Source organism: Anolis sagrei, chromosome 2 (assembly GCF_037176765.1).
Source record: "Anolis sagrei isolate rAnoSag1 chromosome 2, rAnoSag1.mat, whole genome shotgun sequence".
Lineage (NCBI taxonomy): Eukaryota > Metazoa > Chordata > Lepidosauria > Squamata > Dactyloidae > Anolis > Anolis sagrei.
In genome coordinates, this window is record NC_090022.1 from 6,371,484 (window position 1) to 6,393,211 (window position 21,728).

The following is a 21,728-nucleotide window of genomic DNA, read 5'->3' on the forward strand; positions in this document are numbered from 1 at the left end:
TTTCTGTTGAAATTGTCCACATGCTTGTGGATTTCAGTGGCTTCTTTGTGTAGTCTGACATGGTGGTTGTGAGAGTGGTCCAGCATTTCTGTGTTCTCAGATAATATGCTGTGTCCAGGTTGGTTCATCAGGCGCTCTGCTATGGCTGACCTCTGGTTGAAGGAGTCTGCAGTACCTTTCATGTTCCTTGATTCGTGTCTGGGCAATACTGCTGCGTTTGGTGGACCCTATGGAGACTTCTTGTCCACAGCTGCATGGTACAAGGTAGACTCCAACAGAAGTGAGAGGATCCCTCTTGTCCTTTGCTGGACGTAGCATTTGTTAGGTTTTCTTGGTGGGTCTGTAGATAGTTTGTATGTTGTGTTTCCTCATCAGCTTCCCTATGCGGTCAGTGGTTCCCTTGATGTATGGCAAGAACACTTTCCCTCTGGGTAGGTCTTCGTCTTTACTCTCGTGGCTTGTTCTCGGTCTTGCAGCTCTTCTGATGTCTGAGGTGGAGTCTCCATTCTTCACTTCCTCTGTTTTTTCCAGGCTTTTCCTCCCATTCCATGCGCTTTTTCGTCACTTCTATCTCAGAGCCCAGTTTTTCTATGTGGGCTATGTGGATGACCAGGAGTTTGCTTCCTATGATGCCAACACCAAGAGGTATCTTCCGAAGATTCCCTGGATAAGGAAGGTGGAGAATTATGATCCTGAGTACTGGAAGCGGAACAGCCACAATGCTCAGGGCCATGAGCGGACCTTCCAGGACCACATGGTGACTCTGGCTAAGTACTACAATCAGAGCGGAGGTAATTACAATGACAATGAAGTAAATCTACTATATCTGCCTGCCCCCCGAAACATCTTAGAACTGTTTTCTCAATAGTGTTTTTCAGTGTGTTGGAAATTAAGTCTTAGAAACTGTAAACCACTATTGGTGCTGATTATTTAGTTTATTCTTCATTGGGCTGTACTATTGGCCTTTCACATTTGCATGTTTAATTGTTCTGGAACAGTTGTTCCAGGAGCTCCAAATTTATTTGCTTTGAATTAAATGTTGGTTTGCAATCCCAGGCTTGGGATTTTGCAGCAGGGTGGCTTCCTGTTATAGTTTGCAATCGTAGAGCAAGCCACCTGTCTATTATAGTTAGGATGCCTGGTCCCGCCCCTCTCTGGGTTTTTTGGAGGGAAGGGGCCATCTTTCAGTTAGTCTCAGCAAAGGAAGTTAATGCAGAGGATGTATACAGATGTCCTCCTATGCAAAGGCTTCATCACTTAAGACTTTCCGGGGGAGAACAATCTTGAGAGCCTCTAAAGATTCCCAAAGGTTCCGGGGAAACAGCCCTGAGGAATTCCGGAGGGAATAACAGCTCTAACCATCAAAGCAGCTAAGTGATTACAGGCCTGTTGGTACGTCTACTTGGTTCTGAGACGCAGTTCAGCCGGTAGTGGATTCAAATCAGTCAGGTTTAGGTTCACAGCAGCCTGGGAGGAGCTAGAAAGGGGAATTTTCCTTTGAACAAGGTTTTTGAAGATAGTGCCTGTTCCCTGTGAACAAGACTGCAAGAGCTAAGAGACTGTTAAGAAAACTTTACAATTACTGTTTGTTCATCAATAAAAGACTGTTATATTTAAGCTCAAGCCTCCTAAAGACTGTTGAATAAGGGAAATTTCTCTAAAGGCTTCTTTTCGGGGGCCCTGGCTTCCCACTGGATCCAAGCCATACATCCTCTCTTAAAGGCACTTCATTTCAGGTCCAACGGTGACAGAACATTTGCAGATTTGAGTAATTGTGGATTTCATTAAAATGGTCTAGGATTCCACTCTGGTGGAAGCTGATCAGAGAGTGACACTGGGGGACTTAGGAGTTCCTAGAGCAGTGGTTCTCAACCTGTGGGTCCCCAGATGTTTTGGGCTTCCAGAAATCCTAACAGCTGGTAAACTGGCTGGGATTTCTGGGTGTTGTAGGCCAAAACACCTGGAGGCCCACAGGTTGAGAACGACTGTTCTAGAGAGATGTCCTCTCAGGTTAAAAAAAAGCAGCAACAATATCTATTTGTGTTTTTCCTGCTTTCAGATGTGGGTCCTGCACCCCTAGCCCCAGCAAAATGTATATCTCCAAACGTAGATTTATTATATTTGATTAACCCAAGAGTAGCAGGGCCCCCTTATGCAAAGAGGCATCACATGAAAATGGGCATTTTGAAAATAGGGGTGCTCCATGGGAATGGCAAGAGGATAATCCAAGGAAACAGTGGAGGAGGAGGAGGACGCCAGTGAGTAGGCTTCATTATTTCAGGATTAATGCTGAACCTGGTGTAAAAATCCCTCCTGGGCTTCTCTTATTGAGCTGAACTACACAATGGGTGGGGATGGGGATGGGGTGATCTGGCACAGTAGCTGCCTCCCCTCTAGTATCTTCTATTCTCTCCCTCATCTCCATGACTTCTGCGGCTCTCTTTCAGGACTTCACACTTTTCAGTGGATGTACGGCTGTGAGCGGAGGAGAGATGGGAGCAATGGAGGATATTACCAGTACACCTATGATGGGAGGGACTACATCAGCTTTGACAAGGAGACCCTCACCTGGACGGCAGCTGATGTCCCTGCCCAGAACACCAAGAGGAAGTGGGACGCTGACTCCGTAGACAACCAGTTCAAGAAGGCCTACCTGGAGGAGACCTGCATTGAGTGGCTGCAGAGATACCTGAACTATGGGAAAGAGATGCTTCTGAGGACAGGTGAAGGAGGGGGTCATGATGAGCATGGCAGGGAGGGGGCCTGAGAGGAGGGCTGCAGTGTCTTCATAGCCTGCTCATTCCCCACTCTTTGTGTTTTAATGTTAGGAAAATGGAGACTCCAGACAGGGAAGGGACAAGGGGAGTCTGAAGACCAAGGGAGGAAGAGGTGGGGAGACACATCTTTGACTGCTTTTCCAGATTTTAGGAGGGAAGGTCTTAGAAGTAGTAAACTGACCCAGGGAAGATGCAGATGAGGAATCCTCAAGCTCAAGCCCTCCAGCCATTTATGACTCCAGCTCTTAGAATTACCAGCCATTGAACAAGCTGGCTAGGGCTTCTGGGAGTTGGAGGCCCAAACAGCTGGGAGGACTGAGTTTGAGGATGCCTGATGCAGGTGGAGATTAGATTTTGCCCCGTGTTTTCTTTGAAGGACATGTGATCTTGTCTAATATTTGGAAACCTTCCAAGCATACAGTCTTCGTTCACCTTCCATCCTGAGATAGTACACACCATTCAAGTGCAAAAAGGAGGATGGGAGGAGGAAAAAAGGGAATGTAGCAGCACCTAATTTAAAATTAACTGCTTTTTTATTTTATCACCTGTTTTTCATTACTGCTCAAGCAGGGAGCTTTGAAATGATAGAAGAGAAGCTTTCCAAAGCTCTAGGTGCTCGTACTGCCTATTACAGGGAAAACCAGCTGATCCCTCATCCATTTAAAACACAGACATGTGCCTTTCACCTTAAGAACAGACAAGCATCCCGAGCTCTGAGGATTATGACCTGGGAAGGAATCCCACTGGAGCATTGCAACACACCCAAATACCTGGGAGTCACTCTGGACCGTGCTTTTACCTACAAGAAGCACTGCCTGAACATCAAGCAAAAAGTGGGCGCTAGAAACAACATCATACGAAAGTTGACTGACACAACCTGGGGATCATAACCAGATACAATGAAGACATCTGCCCTTGCGCTATGCTGCTCTGCTGCTGAGTATGCATGCCCAGTGTGGAACACATCTCACCACGCTAAAACAGTGGATTTGGATCTTAATGAGACATGCCGCATTATCACGGGGTGTCTGCGCTCTACACCACTGGAGAAATTACACTGCTTAGCCGGCATTGCACCACCTGACATCCACCGGGAAGTAGCAGCCAATAGTGAAAGGACCAAGGCAGAGACATCTCCAGCTCATCCCTTGTTTGGGTATCAGCCAGCATGTCAATGACTTAAATCTAGAAATAGTTTTCTAAGATCTACAGAGACACTCGCTGGAACACCTCAGCAAGTGAGAGTCCAAAAGTGGCAGGCTTAAACCCAGAACCTCAATCAATGGCTGATACCAAATGAGAGACTCCCCCCTGGGCACACAGAGGACTGGGAGACTTGGAAGGCACTGAACAGACTGCGCTCTGGCACCACCAGATGCAGAGCCAACCTTCAAAAAATGGGGCCACAAAGTGGAATCCTCGACATGCGAGTGTGGAGAAGAGCAAACCACTGACCACCTGCTGCAATGCACCCTGAACCCAGCCACATGCACAATGGAAGACCTCCTTGCAGCAACACCAGAGGCACTCCAAGTGACCAGATACTGGTCAAAGGACATTTAATCAACTACCAAACTCACAATTTTTGTATTTTGTCTGTTTGTTTGTTTGCTTTGTTCTGTTAGAAATGTAATATAATTGACTGGTTGCCCTGACACGACAAATAAATAACCTGTTTTTCATGAAAGAAAATCATGGGTTTTTAAGAGTATTTGTTCATTTGTGTTGGTGTTGTGATGCCACTCTGTCCTGCAGCTGAAGAAGTAGGTTTACTTCTATGGAAGCTCATGCTAAAATAAAAAACAGTTAGTCTTACAGCTTTTGTCACATTCCTTTCTTTCTCCCACCGAATTTTGTGCTACAGGAGACTAAGATAATTACTTTATAAATACTTTCCAAGTGATCAGAGTGGTCCAGATTTGTTTGGGAGGGACAGGTCTCACAGTTGAGAGAGCTGAAGATAGGATCCCTTCCCCACGAAGCCCAAACAAGAGTATTCACCCTTCCTGGCGTTTGGAAAGGTCCTATCCTAATTCTGATGTCATTCTTGCAGAGGCACCAGAAGTGAAGGTGAAACGCAAGCTGACCTATGACGGCATGGAGGCTTTGATCTGCCACGTGGGGGGCTTCTACCCCAAGGAGATTGACATCGATTGGACAAGGGATGGAGAAGTCTGGCTGCAAGATACCTACCATGGCTTGGTGTCCCCAAACTCAGATGGGACTTACTACACCTGGAGGAGCATCATGGTGGATCCCGAGGAGAGGGAACGCTACAAATGCCACGTGGAGCACGATGGGCTTCAGAAGCCTGTGGACGTGGCCTGGGAGGAGCCTGGTGAGTCATTTGAGAAGGGAGGGTGGGTTCTGGGAGGGGCAAGAGGAGGGCCAACCCACAGAGACACCATCAATAGCACCACAGACTGTTGTATAATTTCCACACAAATGCAAGTTATTTATACCTAATCAGGAAATCCAAAAGACTCTAAACTAGTATGTGTGGTTGGCCTAGGGTCCTTCCACACAGCCCTATATCCCATAATATCAAGGCAGGAAACCCCACATTATCTGAGTGTAGACTCAAATAACCCAGTGTGATTTTCTGCCTTGATATTCTGGGATATAGGGCTATGTGGAAGGGCCCTAAAAGAGAAACACTTTTGCTTTACCATCAGAAAGCAAAGTTGCCACCCACATGGACAGTTTTAGAGTCTTTCCTAATTCCTGATAAGGGATGCTCTATATTGTTTTCTGATGATACAATGTACACAAATTTTGCTTTTAAAACCGTATGCAGAAAATGTATATGAAACAAAAAAAATGAATTTTGGATTTGAACCTAAGTTCCATCTCCAAGGTATATCATTATGCATATGCAACTATTTCAAAATCTGAAAAAAATTGGAAATACTTGTGTTCCTGAGCATTTCTAATAAGGGATGCTCAGCCTGGACTCTGTCCTATGCAAAGCTGAGCTGACATCCTGCAGCCTCTCATCCTCAGTGGCTCTGATGATAAGTTTGTAAATGTTTACATTATTTGTAGACAATGTGCCAACAAAACACAATAAGTAAACTTATTATTTCACTATGTATTTATTTAGAGCAGGGGTCCTCAAACTTTTAAAGCTCAGGGCTGGTTTGTAGTCCCTCAGACTGTTGGTTGTATTGGGAAGGGACAGATTATAATTTGAATAAAAACATGAACAAATTCCTGTGCAAATTGCACATTTTTTGTAGTGCAAAAAAACCCCATGAAAAATACAATATTTAGAAAGAAGAACAATTATAATTAAATAGAAGCTTTACCACTGTTTATGAACCAAAACATACCCTGCAGTATAATAATGTATCACTCAGATTTGTGTAATGAGTAACAGTAACTTTACTTCAGTTCAAAAGGTCAAACAGAGGAACAATATGTACAGCAGTCTCTCTGAATTCTTACAGAGAACAGAGGAAATAAACAGTCCTTTTTGTTGCAATCCAGAGCAGGGAACGAGGCCCTAAGATAACTCTCCACCACACTTGACTGTGAAAAACAATCATTTTTTATTGAAGAAAAATGGTTACAAAATAAAGGAAAAATGCAAGTCAAAAGCCACAGCAAAATCAGCAAACATGAATTTAAATGGACAAAGCAAAACCAAAAGCCTCACTGGGAAATACTGGAACCTGTTAGCAATCCACTAACCGTACTTGATATCCTAGAAATCTTCCCAAACTATGGCCAGGGAACCGGGAGAACTGCCAAGGTCTTCATCAATTCTAAAACGATACCTGAACTGAGACAGTCAGCCCTGCGTAAGGCAATTAAAGCTCAAGAATTGGTTCCGTGAACCGCCCTTCTTCTTTGAAGCCAATGTTTTTAATTCTTGAATTCGGGAGGATCGACGCAAATTGAGTGATTTACTTCTGTCTTCCCAAATTTGGCCCCTTCTGTTGTCATTACAGTTAACAGGTGCAGAAGGGAGGGAAAGTTCAAGGTCTCCCTCTGAAACATTCTCATGAACACTGGTACTTTCATTTTCCAAATCTACAGAAGTTCCTTCCTCACTAATTTCAGGAACATTGGCATTTTCCAAACCTACAGCAGTTTCTTCCTCACTAATTTCAGGAGCATTGGCATCAAAAGGTACATTTCCATTAGCATCAGTAAATATATTTTCATTAGCATCAGGAGGAACAAACAGAGAATCAGGTTCAAGTTCAAACTCAGGCTGAACCCCAACACTTTTAAACTGTCTTTAAAATATGTTTCATGCCTTAGAAATAATCGGACTTCAGAGAGTGGGCAGCCATTTCTTTCTTGTTTCCAATCAGCGCTCTCTTCACTCTCCAAAGTAAAAGTGGTGGTTAAAACCGTTTCTCTCAGCAGCATGCTAGAGACCGTAGCCTATCTGAATTTTGGCTCCTGACTGGCTTAACCAATCAGCTGCCGTCACATGTCTTACCAGTCAACTCATTACATCATGGTGCCTTTTTACAATTCCCGACAGTTTAGAGTATTTATATCCTGAGCAGCTGATGCTTCATTGATTTGACAGGCACTTGTCCTTGGACATAAAATACAAAGAAGATACAAAAGGAAAAAGGAATGGCTGTGCAAGGAGAGATTACATTCAGCATTTTCCAGTCGCTGTTCTCTCCGTCAGAGATCAAAGCAAAGGCAGTTGGGACATGGAGACAGAATCTACTGGGGTTTAGGCACGAAGCTGGAGCTATGCCTAGCTACCCTTCTATTATGGCGACTTCCAATTTTGCAAGCTTTTAACAGATTATGAGAGCTGAGTTGTCCCTTGAACGTACAAGCACACACACACATTCGTCACACACTTTAACCTTCGTCTCCATGAACTCCCCAGTACCGCATTGAGTCGCCTGTTAAGGGCTGAAAAATGCGGTATAGAAATAAAGCAAATAAATAATAAATAAATAAATTGGACCACCTCCTTTCTGCTCTATAAGGGGTTTGTTTTGGTGTTTTCTTTTTAATACTTTCATTCTTTCCTGTTTTACCTTCAGCCTCCAACCTGAAGGACATCATCCCATGTGTTGTGGCTGTTGCACTCCTGGCAGCAGGGATTGCTGGGTTTGCTATGTATATCAGTGAGTACATTCAGATTGTATATCCTTGTGTGGGGAGGCATTCTGTGGTTATGGGTTGGATCATTGTCCCATTGAGGACCTTCCTTCCCTTGAAGAGAAGGTTCAGCTTAGCCAACCTAAGAAAACCAGAGCTTCTATTTGGAGTTTCAAGGCAGGAAAAATAGATGGAGGAGGCAAAAGAATGGCTTACACCAAGGCAACGTTCTTGCACCAACCTTGTTTAATATCTTTACTAACGATCAGCCACAACCACCACTCACCAAGAGCTTTATATATGCTGATGACCTTGTCCTAACAACACAAGCAAAAGACTTTGAAACAGTTGAAATCCAACTTCCTAATGCCCTGAAAGATCTCTCCAGCTACTGCAAAGATAATCAGCCGAAGCCTAACAGTAGTGAGGTCTGTTGGAATTAGGACAATGGGTTTATATATCTGTGGAATGGCTGGGGTGGGGCAAAGAGCTCTTCTCTGCTGGAGCTAGGTGTGAATGATGATACTGTTTATTGTTTTCATTAATGCTTTATGTAATGTTTTTAAGTATTGCTTTATATGTTTTAATGGTTGTTGTATTATTGTAGTTGTTTATTTGTAGTGGCATCTAATCGCTGCCAAAATGTAAGCCGTCCTGGGTCCCCCTTCGGGGGTAGAGAAGAGATGGGGTAGAAATACCGGAAATAAACAAATAATAAATACCTATTATTGGACTGCAACTCCCAGCAGTCCTCCTGATCAACCTCACTATCTCTGAGGATGCTTGCCATAGATGCAGGTGAAACATCAGGAGAAATGCCTCTAGAACATGGCCATATAGCCCGAAAAAACCCGCAAGAACCTCATCTACCTACCTACTTATCTATCTCTATCTAATCTATTTTATCTATCTGGAGGATTGGTGGGAGTTGCAGTTCAGAAATAGGAAATTGGAAATATATAGGGATTGGGATGCTCTCAAAGAAATCCAAGGAGAAGCAAGCTTGCAGCTTGGAAGCCGTGCATTTGGATCCTCCTCCTCTCCTAAAGGGCCTGGTCTAGGGGATGCTGGGAGCTGTAGTCCTGAACAGAGTGTGGATATGCTATTGTGTGTTTTGTTTGCCAGGGGAGTTATTTTTGCACATGCGCTGTGGCGTCTTTTTGCTTTTTTGGCTTTTTATGTCCCTTCCTCTGTGTTTTTCAGTGTTTTTATGAGTAACTAGCCATCCCCTGCCACGCATTTCTGTGGCCCAGTCTGTGTATTTGTGTTTTGTGTGTGTGTATATTTGTGTATATGTGTGTTTGCATATATATCTATATAAATAAAATGTAATGTTCGTTTGTGGAATTAACAGAACTCAAAAATCACTGGACGAATTGACACCAAATTTGGACACAAGACATCTAACAACCCAATGTATGTCCTTCACTCAAAAAAATTGATTTTGTCATTTGGGAGTTGAAGTTGCTGGGATGTATAGTTCACCTACAATCAAAGAGCATTCTGAACTCCACCAAGGATGGAATTGAACCACACAGAACTCCCTTGAAAAACAGAAAACACTAGAAGGGTTTGGTGGGCATCGACCTTGAGTTTTGGAGTTGTAGTTCACGTACATCCAGAGAGCACTGTGGACTCAAACAATGATGGATCTGTACCAAACTCTACACGAATACTCAAAATGCCCAAATGTGAACACTGGCGGAGTTTGGGGAAAATAGAACCTTGACATTTGGGAATTGTAGTTGCTGGGATTTATAGTTCACCTACAATCACAGAGCATTCCAGCTACGAAAGCTGACTGGCACAACCTGGGGATCACAACCAGATACAGTGATGACATCTGCCCTTGCGCTGTGCTACTCTGCTGCTGAGTATGCATGCCCAGTGTGGAACACATCTCACCATACTAAAACAGTGGATGTGGCTCTTAATGAGACATGCCGCATTATCACGGGGTATCTGCGCCCTACACCACTGGAGAAATTACACTGCTTAGCCGATATTGCACCACCTGGCATCCACCGGGAAGTAGCAGCCAATAGTGAAAGGACCAAGGCAGAGACATCTCCAGCTCATCCCCTGTTTGGGTATCAGCCAGCATGCCAACGACTTAAATCTAGACATAGTTTTCTAAGATCTACAGAGACACTCGCTGGAACACGTCAGCAAGCGAGAGTCCAAAAGTGGCAGGCTCAAACCCAGCACCTCAACCAATGGCTGATACCAAATGAGAGACTCCCCTCTGGGCACACAGAAGACTGGGCGACTTGGAAGGCATTGAACAGACTGCGCTCTGGCACCACGAGATGCAGAGCCAACCTTCAGAAATGGGGCTACAAAGTAGAATCCTCGACATGCGAGTGTGGAGAAGAGCAAACTACTGACCACCTGCTGCAGTGCAACCTGAGCCCTGCCACATGCACAATGGAAGCACTCCAAGTGGCCAGATACTGATCAAAGGACATTTAACCAAATACCAAACTCACAAGTTGTGTATTTTTCTGTTTGTTTGCTTTGTTCTGTTAGACTGGTTGTTCTGACACGACAAATAAAAACAGAGCATTCCGAACCCCACCAATGATAGAATTGGGCCAAACCTCCCACACAGAACCCCCATGTGGGCCACAGCAACGCATGGCAAGGGATGGCTAGTATAGATATATATATATATGTAGTTTTGCACATGCATTGTAATGTATTTTTATTTTTTGGCTTTTTAAGTCTCTTCTGCTGTGTTTTCCAGTGTTTTTATGAGTGATGGTCACTCGTTGCCCTGATAAGGTGTATTGTGTCCAAATTTGGTGTAGATGCCTAGATTTGCATTTAAATGGAGTCAAATCTAGGCTCTGTTTAAAATCCTCAAGAGAAAGAGACTCCACCACAGTCTTAGGCAGCAGCATATTCAACTGGCAGGTCCTTCCTCAGGAAATGTATCTTAATTAGGGTAGGTGGAATATCATTTTCTGCATTTACTGAAGTTTTTGGGATTTCCTGATACCACAGTTTGTGTATGTATTTATGTGTACATGTGTTCACATTTGACTTGAGAAAAGGGACAAACGTTTAAACAAATTTTATCGCCCAAGGAACTAAACCTCCCGTTTTTTCTCTCCTTTTCAGGAAGTGACCAAGGATCCAGCCACACGGGGTCAGGTAAGTGTTAAGAGTAGAGGGAAATGGACGTGAAAAAGAGAGTGATTCCCCTCCCAAGTTGATTTTTCAGTCTGATCCCCATTGTCCCCCAGACTTCCAGGTGAGCAAAAGGCCAACCCTCCAGCTCCTGTTTGGATTCTCCCTCCATCCTATTGAATTTATTTATTTACTCTACTACAGCCTTTCTCAACCTGGGGGTCGGGACCCCTGGGGGGGTTGCGAGGGGCTTTCAGAGGGGTTGCTAAAGACCATCAGAAAACACAGTGCTTTCTGTTGGTCATGGGGATTCTGTGTGGGAGGTTTGGCCCAATTCTATCATTGGTGGGGTTCAGAATGCTCTTTGATTGTAGGTGAACTATAAGTCTCAGCAACTACAATTTCCAAATATCAAGGTTGATTTTCCCCAAACTTCATTTGTGTTCACATCTGGGCATATTGAGTACTCATGCCGGGTTTAGTCCAGATCCATCATTGTTTGAGACCACAGTGCTCTCTGGGAGTGGTGAACTACAACTCCCAAACTTAAGGTCAATGCCCACAAACCCTTCCAGTATTTTCTGTTGGTCATGGGAACTCTGAGAACCAAGTTTGGTTCAATTCCATGGTTGGTGGAGTTCAGAATTCTCTTTGATTGTAGGTGAACTATAAATCCCAGCAACTACAACTCCCAAATGACAAAATAAATCTCCCCAACCCCACCAGTATTAAGATTTGGGCATATTGAGTATTTGTGTCAAATTTGGTTCCGTGAATGAAAATACATCCTGCATATTAGATATTTACATCATAACAGTAGCAAAGTTGCAGTAACGAAGGAGCAACCACAATAATTTTATGGTTGGGGGTCACCACAACAGAAGGAACTGTCTTAGGGGGTCATGACATTAAGAAGGTTGAGAACCACTGCTCTGCTAGCTTGGTGACCCGGCGATGCCCGGGTTGAGAAAGGCATTGGGTTGTTGTAGGTTTTTTCGGGCTATATAGCCATGTTCTAGAGGCATTCTCTCCTGACGTTTCGCTTGCATCCAGGCATTGCTTGTTCTGAGAAGTTTGGTAATAGCTCTGGATGCAAGGTGAACTACAACTCCTACACGGGTGGGTCATCCCCCCCCCTCCTCTCCAGCATCTTATGTTGGCCCGGGTTATTTGAAAAAGGCACAGTTTGTTTTGGGGTGTGAGGTCATATCAGTTTGGTAATTTGTAGCACTATTTCTTAGGGGGAAAAGCCAGTCTTTCCTCCTTTTTTTTTTTTTTTTTTTTTTTACAAATGATCCCATTAGAAAATGCATAAAGATGTTGGTGAACCGCAATTCCCAAAATCGTACTCTCTGGATAAGGGTGAACTACAACTCCCAGAGTCTTAGGACAATTACCCGCAACCCAGACCTGTTTGCACAGTTGGCCATGTTGGGTCTGTGTGCCAGGTTGGATCCAGATCCATAGTCAGCTGGGTTCAGTGCTCTCTGGATAAGGGTGAACTACAACTCCCAGAGTCTAGGACAATTACCCGCAACCCAGACCTGTTTGCACAGTTGGCCATGTTGGGTCTGTGTGCCAGGTTGGATCCAGATCCATAGTCAGCTGGGTTCAGTGCTCTCTGGATAAGGGTGAACTACAACTCCCAGAGTCTAGGACAATTACCCGCAACCCAGACCTGTTTGCACAGTTGGCCATGTTGGGTCTGTGTGGCAAGTGTGGTCCAGGGTTCTCTGGATAAGGGTGAACTACAAATCCCAGATCAGAGGTCATTACCCACAAACCCCGCATAAACTGCAATGTCAGTGGAAGGAGTGTGAATGCTCTTTGATTGTAGGTAGAATCATAGAATCAAAGAGTTGGAAGAGACCTCATGGGCCATACAGTCCAACCCCCTGCCAAGAAGCACGAATATTGCACTCAAATCACCCCTGACAGATGGCCATCCAGCCTCTGTTTAAAAGCCGCCAAAGAAGGAGCCTCCACTATGCTCCGGGGCAGAGTTCCATTGCTGAACGGCTCTCACAGTCAGGTGGACATCAAGTTAAACATGAGCCAACAATGTGATGTGGCAGCAATAAAAGCCAATGGGATTTTGGCCTGCATCAATAGGAGCATAGTGTCTAGATCTAGAGAAGTCCTGCTCCCCATGCTCTATTCCGCTTTGATTAGACCATACCTGGAATATTGTGTCCAATTCTGGGCACCACAATTGAAGAGAGATATTGACAAGCTGGAATGTGTCCAGAGGGGGGCGACTAAAATGATCAAGGGTCTGGAGAACAAGCCCTATGAGGAGCGGCTCAAGGAGCTGGGCATGTTTAGCCTGAAGAAGAGAAGGCTGAGAGGAGACATGATAGCCATGTATAAATATGTGAGAGGAAGCCACAGGGAGGAAGGAGCAAGCTTGTTTTCTGCTTCCCTGGAGACTAGGACGCAGAACAATGGCTTCAAACTACAAGAGAGGAGATTCCATCTGAACACGAGGAAGAACTTCCTGACTGTGAGAGCCGTTCAGCAGTGGAACTCTCTGCCCCGGAGTGTGGTGGAGGCTCCTTCTTTGGAGGCTTTTAAACAGAGGCTGGATGGCCATCTGTCGGGGGTGATTTGAATGCAATATTCCTGCTTCTTGGCAGAATGGGGTTGGACTGGATGGCCCAGGAGGTCTCTTCCAAATCTAGGATTCTAGGATTCTGTTGAACTATTAATCCCAGAAATTACAACTCCCAAATGACAAAATTGAATTTTTTTTTGAGTGATGGTCACACACTGGTCTGTTAGGGGTATAGTGTCCAAATTTGGCGTCAATTCGTCCAGTGGTTTTTGAGTTATGTTAATCCCACAAACGAACATTACATTTTTATTTATATAGGTTTATTATACCCCACCTTTCTCTACCCCAAAGGGGACTCAAGGTGGCTTACATAGCCACAGTTATTCAATGCCTTAAAACGCATACAATTCCAAAGAATTAAAATTAATTGAAATGTAAAACATATTGAACATTTAAAAAATTACATTCTTTAAAATCAGGCCATCCATAGCTGTAGTCCAAGCCTTTTCATAGTCATTCCATATCTAAATAAATAAAAATGTAATGTTCATTTGTGGGATTAACGTAGCTCAAAAACCACTGGACAAATAGACACCAAATTTGGACGCAATACATCAGTGTTTCTCAACCTGGGGGCCTGGACCCCTGAGGGGGTCACAAAGGGGTGTCAGAGGGGTCGTCAAAGACCATCAGAAAACACAGTATTTTCTGTTGGTCATGGGGGGTTCTGTGTGGGAAGTTTGGCCCAATTCCATCATTGGTGGGATTCAGAACGCTCCTTGATTGTAGGTGAACTATAAATCCCAGTATCTTCAACTCCCAAATGTCAAAGTCTATTTTCCCCAAACCCCATCAGTGTTCACATTTGGGCATATTGAGTATCCGTACCAAGTTTGGTCCAGATCCATCATTGTTTGAGCCCACAGTGCTCTCTGGATGTAGGCGAACTACAACTCCCAATGCCCACCAAAACCTTCCAGTATTTTCTGTTGATCATGGGAGTTCTCTGTGTCAACTTTGATTCAATTCCATTGTTGGTGGGGTTCAGAATGCACTTTGTATACATGTTAACTATAAATCCCAGCAACTACAACTCCCAAATGACAAATCAACCACCCCACCCCCACCCCCCCCAACCCCACCAGTATTCAAATTTGGGTATACCGGATATTTGTGCCAAATTAGCTCCAGTGAATGAAAATACATCCTGCAGATCATTATTTACATGGCGATTCATAATGTTAGGGTTATGGTTGGGGGTCACCACAACATGAGGAACTGTATTAAGGGGTCGCGGCATTAGGAAGGTTGAGAACCACTACAATACATCTATCAGGCCAACGAGTGACCATCAGACATACATACATCCATCTCATAGTTAAGAACATGGGTGAGACAATAGGAAGTGAGAGAAATCTACCTCTAAGAAGGGAAATTCACTCCTGGAAGAGTTACCATGGAGAAAAGGGGTCTCCACTGAAGCTTTCTCACCAATCCTTGCTTCTACAACAAGCCAATTTTTTTCAAAATCCAGTGATCATAGGGATAGAAAGTGAATTGAAATCTCCTGATCAGGGGCACAGACAGCAAAGGAAACACTACAAGGGTCTTGACCCTCCCCTGTGGTATCTAAAGCACGTGTGTGTATGTATGTGTGTGTATATGCACTGTCTGTATTATATCTATCTATAGTAAAGGTAAAGGTTTTCCCCTGACATTAAGTCCAGTTGTGTCCGACTCTGGGGGTTGGTGCTCATCCCCATTTCTAAGCCGAAGAGCCAGAATTGTCCGTAGACACCTCCAAGGTGATGTGGCCATAGGCATGACTGCATGGAGCACCATTACCTCCCCATCCAAAGCAGTACCTATTGATCTACTCACATTTGCATGTTTTTGAACTGCTAGGTTGGCAGAAGCTGAGGCTAACAGCGGGAGCTCACCCCCTCCACGGATTAAAATCTGCAACCTTTTGGTTAGCAAGTTCAGCAGCTCAGCGGTTTAATCCACTGCACCCCCCAAAGGCTCTTAATATAGTGTTAATGATAGTAAAGGTAAACGTTTTCCCCTTCCACACAGCTCTACATCTCAGAATGTCAAGGCAGAAAATCCCACAGCATCTGCTTTGAACTGGACTATCTGAGTCCACACTCAGATAATGTGGGATTTTCTGCCTTGATATTCTGGGTTAGAGGGCTGTATGGAAAGGCCCGGAGTCTAGTCGAGTCCGACTCTAGGGGTTGGTGCTCATCTCCATTTCTGAGCCGAAGAGCCAGCGTTGTCCGTAGACGCCTCCTAGGTCATGTGGCTGGCATGACTTCATGGACCGCCATTAGCTTGCCACTGGAGCGGTACCTGTTGATCTACTCACATTTGCATGTTTTTGAACTCCTAGGTTGGCAGAATCTGGGGCGAACGATGGGAGCTCAAGCCACTCCCCGGATTTGAACCTGCGACGTTTTTGGTTAGCAAATTCAGCAGCTCAGTGGTTTAACCCACTGCACCACCATATATATATTCTGTTCCTCAATAATCTGTCTTCCATATATATATATATATATATATATATATATATATATATATATATACACACACACACACACACACACACACACATATACATATACTATACATACACACACACACACACACATATATATATATGGAAGATAGATTAGTGAGGAACAGAATAATTGGACACATTATTAGAAAACGGAAACCATTCCTATCACTGTTTGTTGCTTGCTTTTATACTGCTTTTATATTGTTCATATGGTTTTATACTGTTTATACTGCTTATATTGCTGTTTTATGATATTATTGTTAAATTGTATATTCATGTTTTGATGTGGGCGCCACGGGTGCCGATTTGTTAGCCGGCCTGAGTCCCTCTATGGAGGTTGAGCTAGGACGGGATATAAAAGCCCTAAATAAATAATACATTACAAAGAACTTTAAAAAAATATTATATTCCATTATTTTAAACTTGCACCATATTAAATGTGGTTTTAGCCCCCTTGAATACTGTTCTGGTAGGATATCAATGAATAAAAAAAGTTTTAAAAGGTTAAAGCCTTTGCTGCGTTTCTCCTTTCTTCATGGTGCCTCTACATTGCAGAATTAATACTTTTAGCACCGCCCCGGGTCCCCTAGGGGAGATGGTTGGCAGGGTATAAAGCTCAGGGGAGTGTGCTTGCTCCATCAATGTTCAACATTTACACAAATGACCAGCCACTGCCAGAAGAGACAGAGAGCTTCATCTATGCTGATGATCATGCCATCACTGCTCAAGCAGGGAGCTTTGAGATGGTAGAACAGAAGCTCTCCGAAGCTCTAGGCGCTCTTACTGCCTATTACAGGGAAAACCAGCTGATCCCTAATCCATCTAAAACACAGACATGTGCCTTTCACCTTAAGAACAGACAAGCATCCCAAGCTCTGAGGATGACCTGGGAAGGAATCTCACTGGAGCATTGCAGCGCACCCAAATACCTGGGAGTCACTCTGGACCGTGCTCTGACCTACAAGAAGCACTGCCTGAACATCAAGCAAAAAGTGGGCGCTAGAAACAATATCATATGAAAGCTGACGGGCACAATCTTGACAGGCCCGTAGCCAGGATTTTGATTCAGGGGATGGGGGGCTGAGTCTGAGCGAAAGAGAGCACTGTCTGAACATCAAGCAAAAAGTGGGTGCTAGAAACAACATCATACGAAAGCTGACTGGCACAACCTGGGGATCACAACCAAACACAGCGAAGACAACTGCCCTTGCACTGTGCTATTCTGCTGCTGAGTATGCATGCCCAGAGTGGAACACATCTCACCACACTAAAACAGTGGATGTGGCTCTTAATGAGACATGCCGCATTATCACGGGGTGTCTGCGCCCTACACCACTGGAGAAATTACACCACTTAGACCAAGGGTCCTCAAATTAAGGCCCGGGGGCCAGATGCGGCCCTCGGTCATTTACCCGGCCCTCGCTCAGGGTCAATCTAAGTCTGAAATGACTTGAAAGCACACAACAACAACAACAACAACAACAACCCTATCTCATCAGCCAAAAGCAGGCCCACATTTCCCATTGAAATACTAATAAGTTTTTTTTGCTAACATTGTTCCTCATTTTAATTCTTGTATTGTTTTTAAGTGTTTTTTACACTACAAATAAGGTATGTGCAGCTTACATAGGAAGTCATTCATTTTTTTCTTCAAATTATAACCCGGCCCTCCAACAGTCTGAGGGACTATGACCTGGCCCTCTGTTTAAAAAGTTTGTGGACCCCTGGCTTAGACGGCATTGCACCACCTGACATCCGCCGGGAAGTAGCAGCCAATAGTGAAAGGACCAAGGCAGAGACATCTCCAGCTCACCCCTTGTTTGGGTATCAGCCAGCACGCCAACAACTTAAATCAAGAAATAGTTTTCTAAGATCTACAGAGACACTCGTTGGAACACCTCAGCAAGCGAGAGTCCAAAAGTGGCAGGCTCAAACCCAGAACCTCAATCAATGGCTGATACCAAATGAGAGACTCCCCCCTGGGCACACAGAAGATTGGGTGACTTGGAAGGCACTGAACAGACTGCGCTCTGGCACCACGAGATGCAGAGCCAACCTTCAGAAATGGGGCCACAAAGTGGAATCCTCGGCATGCGAGTGTGGAGAAGAGCAAACCACTGACCACCTGCTGCAATGCAACCTGAGCCCTGCCACATGATGCACAAGGGAGGACCTCCTTGCAGCAACACCAGAAGCACTCCAAGTGGCCAGATACTGGTCAAAGGACATTTAATAGAATTCCAAGTCTGCAAATTTTGTTCTTTGTCTGTTTGTTTGTTTGTTTGTTTGTTTGTTTGCTTGTTTTGTTCTGTTAGAAATGTAATACAATTGACTGGTTGCCCTGACACGACAAATAAATAAATTGTATTGTGAATTTTTAAAGCACGTTCTTACAATCCAAAATAACTTTCTGTATTTAAAAAGAATCCAACATTTACATGGCTGTGGTGAAATTGTGCTCATGACTAGACTGTGGCCAAGTTCAAAAATTGTTCCTCTTGGTGCAACCCTCTCCTTTCAGAGGATCTCCCAGCACCAGATTGTGCCCCATGACTGGGGCGGGGATGAGACGAAGCAACATTCAGTTATAATCCTTCAACTGAATGGGAGAAAATAAAAACCATCATCTTTTGAAATCTCTGAGTTATGAGTTATGTGAACAAGTATGCTTTTAGAAACGGTCAGTGAACACTGGACACCCACTGGACTGTCTTTTCCCAAGCTCTCCTCCTCCCATTCCCTAGCCTTATACAAAACGCTGGGGCTACAGACCAAAATGTGGAGATACGGCAGGAAGTACTGAATGCCCGCTTTCTTAACATACTTATTAACCCATCATTATTATTATTATTAAACTTTATTTGTACCCCGCTAGCATCTCCCGAAGGACTCGATGCGGCTTACAAAGGCCAAGGCCTCAACACACAGCAGTAAACAACAACAATAGAAAAGAAATCAAATTAAAAATATAAGCAATAACAAAACACTACACTATTACACAATAAAAAACCATGGCCGGGCCAATGATGGGTACAGGTTAAAAAGTGCTGGGTGTGACAGGAGGTGTATTGGAATTCTGGGCAAGTGCAATGTGCAGAGAGTCTTAAACTCTAGTAAAGTGCTTCTGGGACAAAGTGCTGGGTTATCCTATTTTGGAAAGGCACGTCGGAATAGCCCGGTCTTCAAATTCTTCCTAAAGACTGCCAACGTGGGTGCTAGTCTAATGTCTTTGGGGAGGTCGTTCCAAAGTCAGGGGGCAACCACAGAAAAGGCCCTGTCCCTCATCCCCACCAAGCGCGCCTTCGACGCAGGTGGGATCGCAACCAGGGCCTCTCCAGATGACCGAAGGGAGCGTGTGGGTACATAAGCGGACATGCGGTCACAGAGGTAGGCAGGTCCCAAACCGTTTAGGGCTTTGTAGGTAAGCACCTGCACCTTGAATTGGGTTCAGTAGGTAAACGGTAGCCAATGGAACTCCTTAAACAGGAGGGTTGACCTCTCTCTAAGGAGCACCAGTTAACATCCTGGCCGCCGCCCGTTGAACCAGTTGGAGTTTCCGAGCTGTTTTCAAGGGCAGCCCCACGTAGAGCGCATTACAGTAATCCAATCTGGAGGTGACTAAGGTGTGGACCACCCCAGCCAAATCAGCCTTTGCGAGGTACGGTCGCAGCTGGCGCACAAGTCTTCGTTGTGCGAAAGCCCTCCCGGACACCACCGACGCCTGAGCATAAAGCGTAAGTGATGAATCCAGAAGAACTCCCAAGCTGCGGACCTGTGGCTTCAGGGGGAGTGCAACCCCATCCAGCTCAGGTTGCCACCCTATACCCCGATCCGGTTTACGATTGACCAGGAGGACCTCTGTCTTGTCAGGATTGATCTTCAGCTTGTTCTTCCTCATCCAGATAGCCACAGCGGCCAGGCACTCGTTCAGCACTCGAGAAGCCTCCTTGGAATTAGGTGGAAAGGAGTAGTAGAGTTGTGTGTCATCTGCGTAGAGATGGCACCTAACTCCAAAACCCCGGATGACCTCTCCCAGCGGTTTCATGTAGATGTTAAAAAGCATGGGAGATAAAATAGAAATCTTCTCCAGGAATCCTGGTTGTTTTCATAAGCCACCCCAAAACTGTGGAATGACCTGTGGGAAGAGCTCCAACAGCTAAAGAGATTGTCACGCATGGCTCTCATATAGGGTGGCAAGGAATTCCATAAGGCAGGGGCAGAAATAGAGAAAGCCCACCTGCGCCTGGTCCTTTCCAAGGGCACTTTTCTAGGACCTGGTATATGGAGTAAGTCACGTTGGGCTGGTCGTTGCGACCTCCAATGATGGGAGAGTGAGAGACGGTCCCTAAGATACGATGGACCCTGGCCATAAAGGATTTTAAAGATCAGAACTAGCATCTTATATAGACCACGGTAATCAGTTGGAAGCCAATGCAAATGCCGCAAAACTGGTGTTATATGGCATTTCATGGGCGTTTTTGTGAGTAGCCTGGCTGCCGCATTCTGAACAATACAGAGCTTTTGGGTCATAGATATCGGAAGGCCAACATACAGAGCGTTGCAATAGTCTAGCCTAGACGTGACCGTGGCATGGATGACTGTTGCCAGAGCCTCATCCAACAGGTAGGGTGCCAATTGCCTCGCTTGTCGTAGATGGAAAAAGGCCTGTTTGCTGGCAGCAGTGACCTGAGCTTCCATTGTCAGCTGCGAATCCAAAACGACACCCAAGCTCCTAACGGTAGGCGAAGGAGATAGGGGGGCACCATTGAAGGTAGGTAGAAAATGGGTCAGACCAATCAAGCGGCCATGCCAGAGAATCTCAGTCTTCACCGGGTTCACCTTCAGTCTACTAGCACGTAGCCAGTTCGACAGAGCCTCCAGACATTATTATAATTATTACTTATAACATGCCATCAACGGAATTATAGTGTTGGCAACCAAAATTAAAGACTCGGCTGTATGCTGATCTGATCTAGTGATCTATGATTCTATGATCCCAATCAAAGCTCAACACAGGAACCGGCATCTCCTTGTAATCTGTATCAGTTGCTGAGCTCTGTCATTTTGGTTAAGATCAGGCCTGTAGCGAGGGGGGGGGGGGTTAGGGGTTCAAACCCCCCCCCCCCGGAATGTTTCAGATTTTTTTAAAAAAACCAGTTTACTCATGAATGTTAACTGGTTAACCAAATCCCCATGCTGCTAAGTCTATGAGATGCAAAAAATTAAGAGTCCCTCCAGAACTGCAAGCACTATCTCAAGCAAATATTTATTTATTATTTATTATTTGAACTTATATGCCGCCACTCCACAATTTAAAAACAATTTAAAACAATTTAAAAACAGCAATATCAGAGATCAAAGGCCCATCAAAACAGGTATGTCTTCCATGCCCTGCGGAAAGCTGCTAAGTCCCGCAAGGCACGGACTTCAGGAGGCAGAGTATTCCAGAGTGATGGTGCCACTGCTGTAAAGGCTCTGCGTCTGGTTGCTGTTAGACGCAAGGTCTTGACACTGGGAATTTCCAACAAATCTTGATCCTCAGAACGGAGGGATCTCTGGGGTTGGTAGGGGGCAGGCCCGTAGCCAGGATTTCGTTTCGGGGGGGGGGGGGGGTTGGGGGGGC

At 44.8% G+C, this 21,728-nt stretch overlaps 1 protein-coding gene across 1 annotated transcript in view; it reads left to right on the forward strand.

Annotated features, from left to right (window-relative positions):
• Positions 1–21,728, forward strand: part of LOC132769747 (major histocompatibility complex class I-related gene protein-like) — a 240,081-nt gene that overhangs the window by 118,853 nt on the left and 99,500 nt on the right. The window contains exons 3-7 of the mRNA XM_067465440.1: positions 2,448–2,723; positions 4,831–5,115; positions 7,802–7,885; positions 10,983–11,015; positions 15,938–16,103. Of these exons, the coding sequence (XP_067321541.1) occupies positions 2,448–2,723; positions 4,831–5,115; positions 7,802–7,885; positions 10,983–11,015; positions 15,938–15,990 (731 nt within the window). The 3' untranslated portion in view covers positions 15,991–16,103. Of the gene's footprint in view, positions 1–2,447; positions 2,724–4,830; positions 5,116–7,801; positions 7,886–10,982; positions 11,016–15,937 lie in introns of the transcript that reaches the window.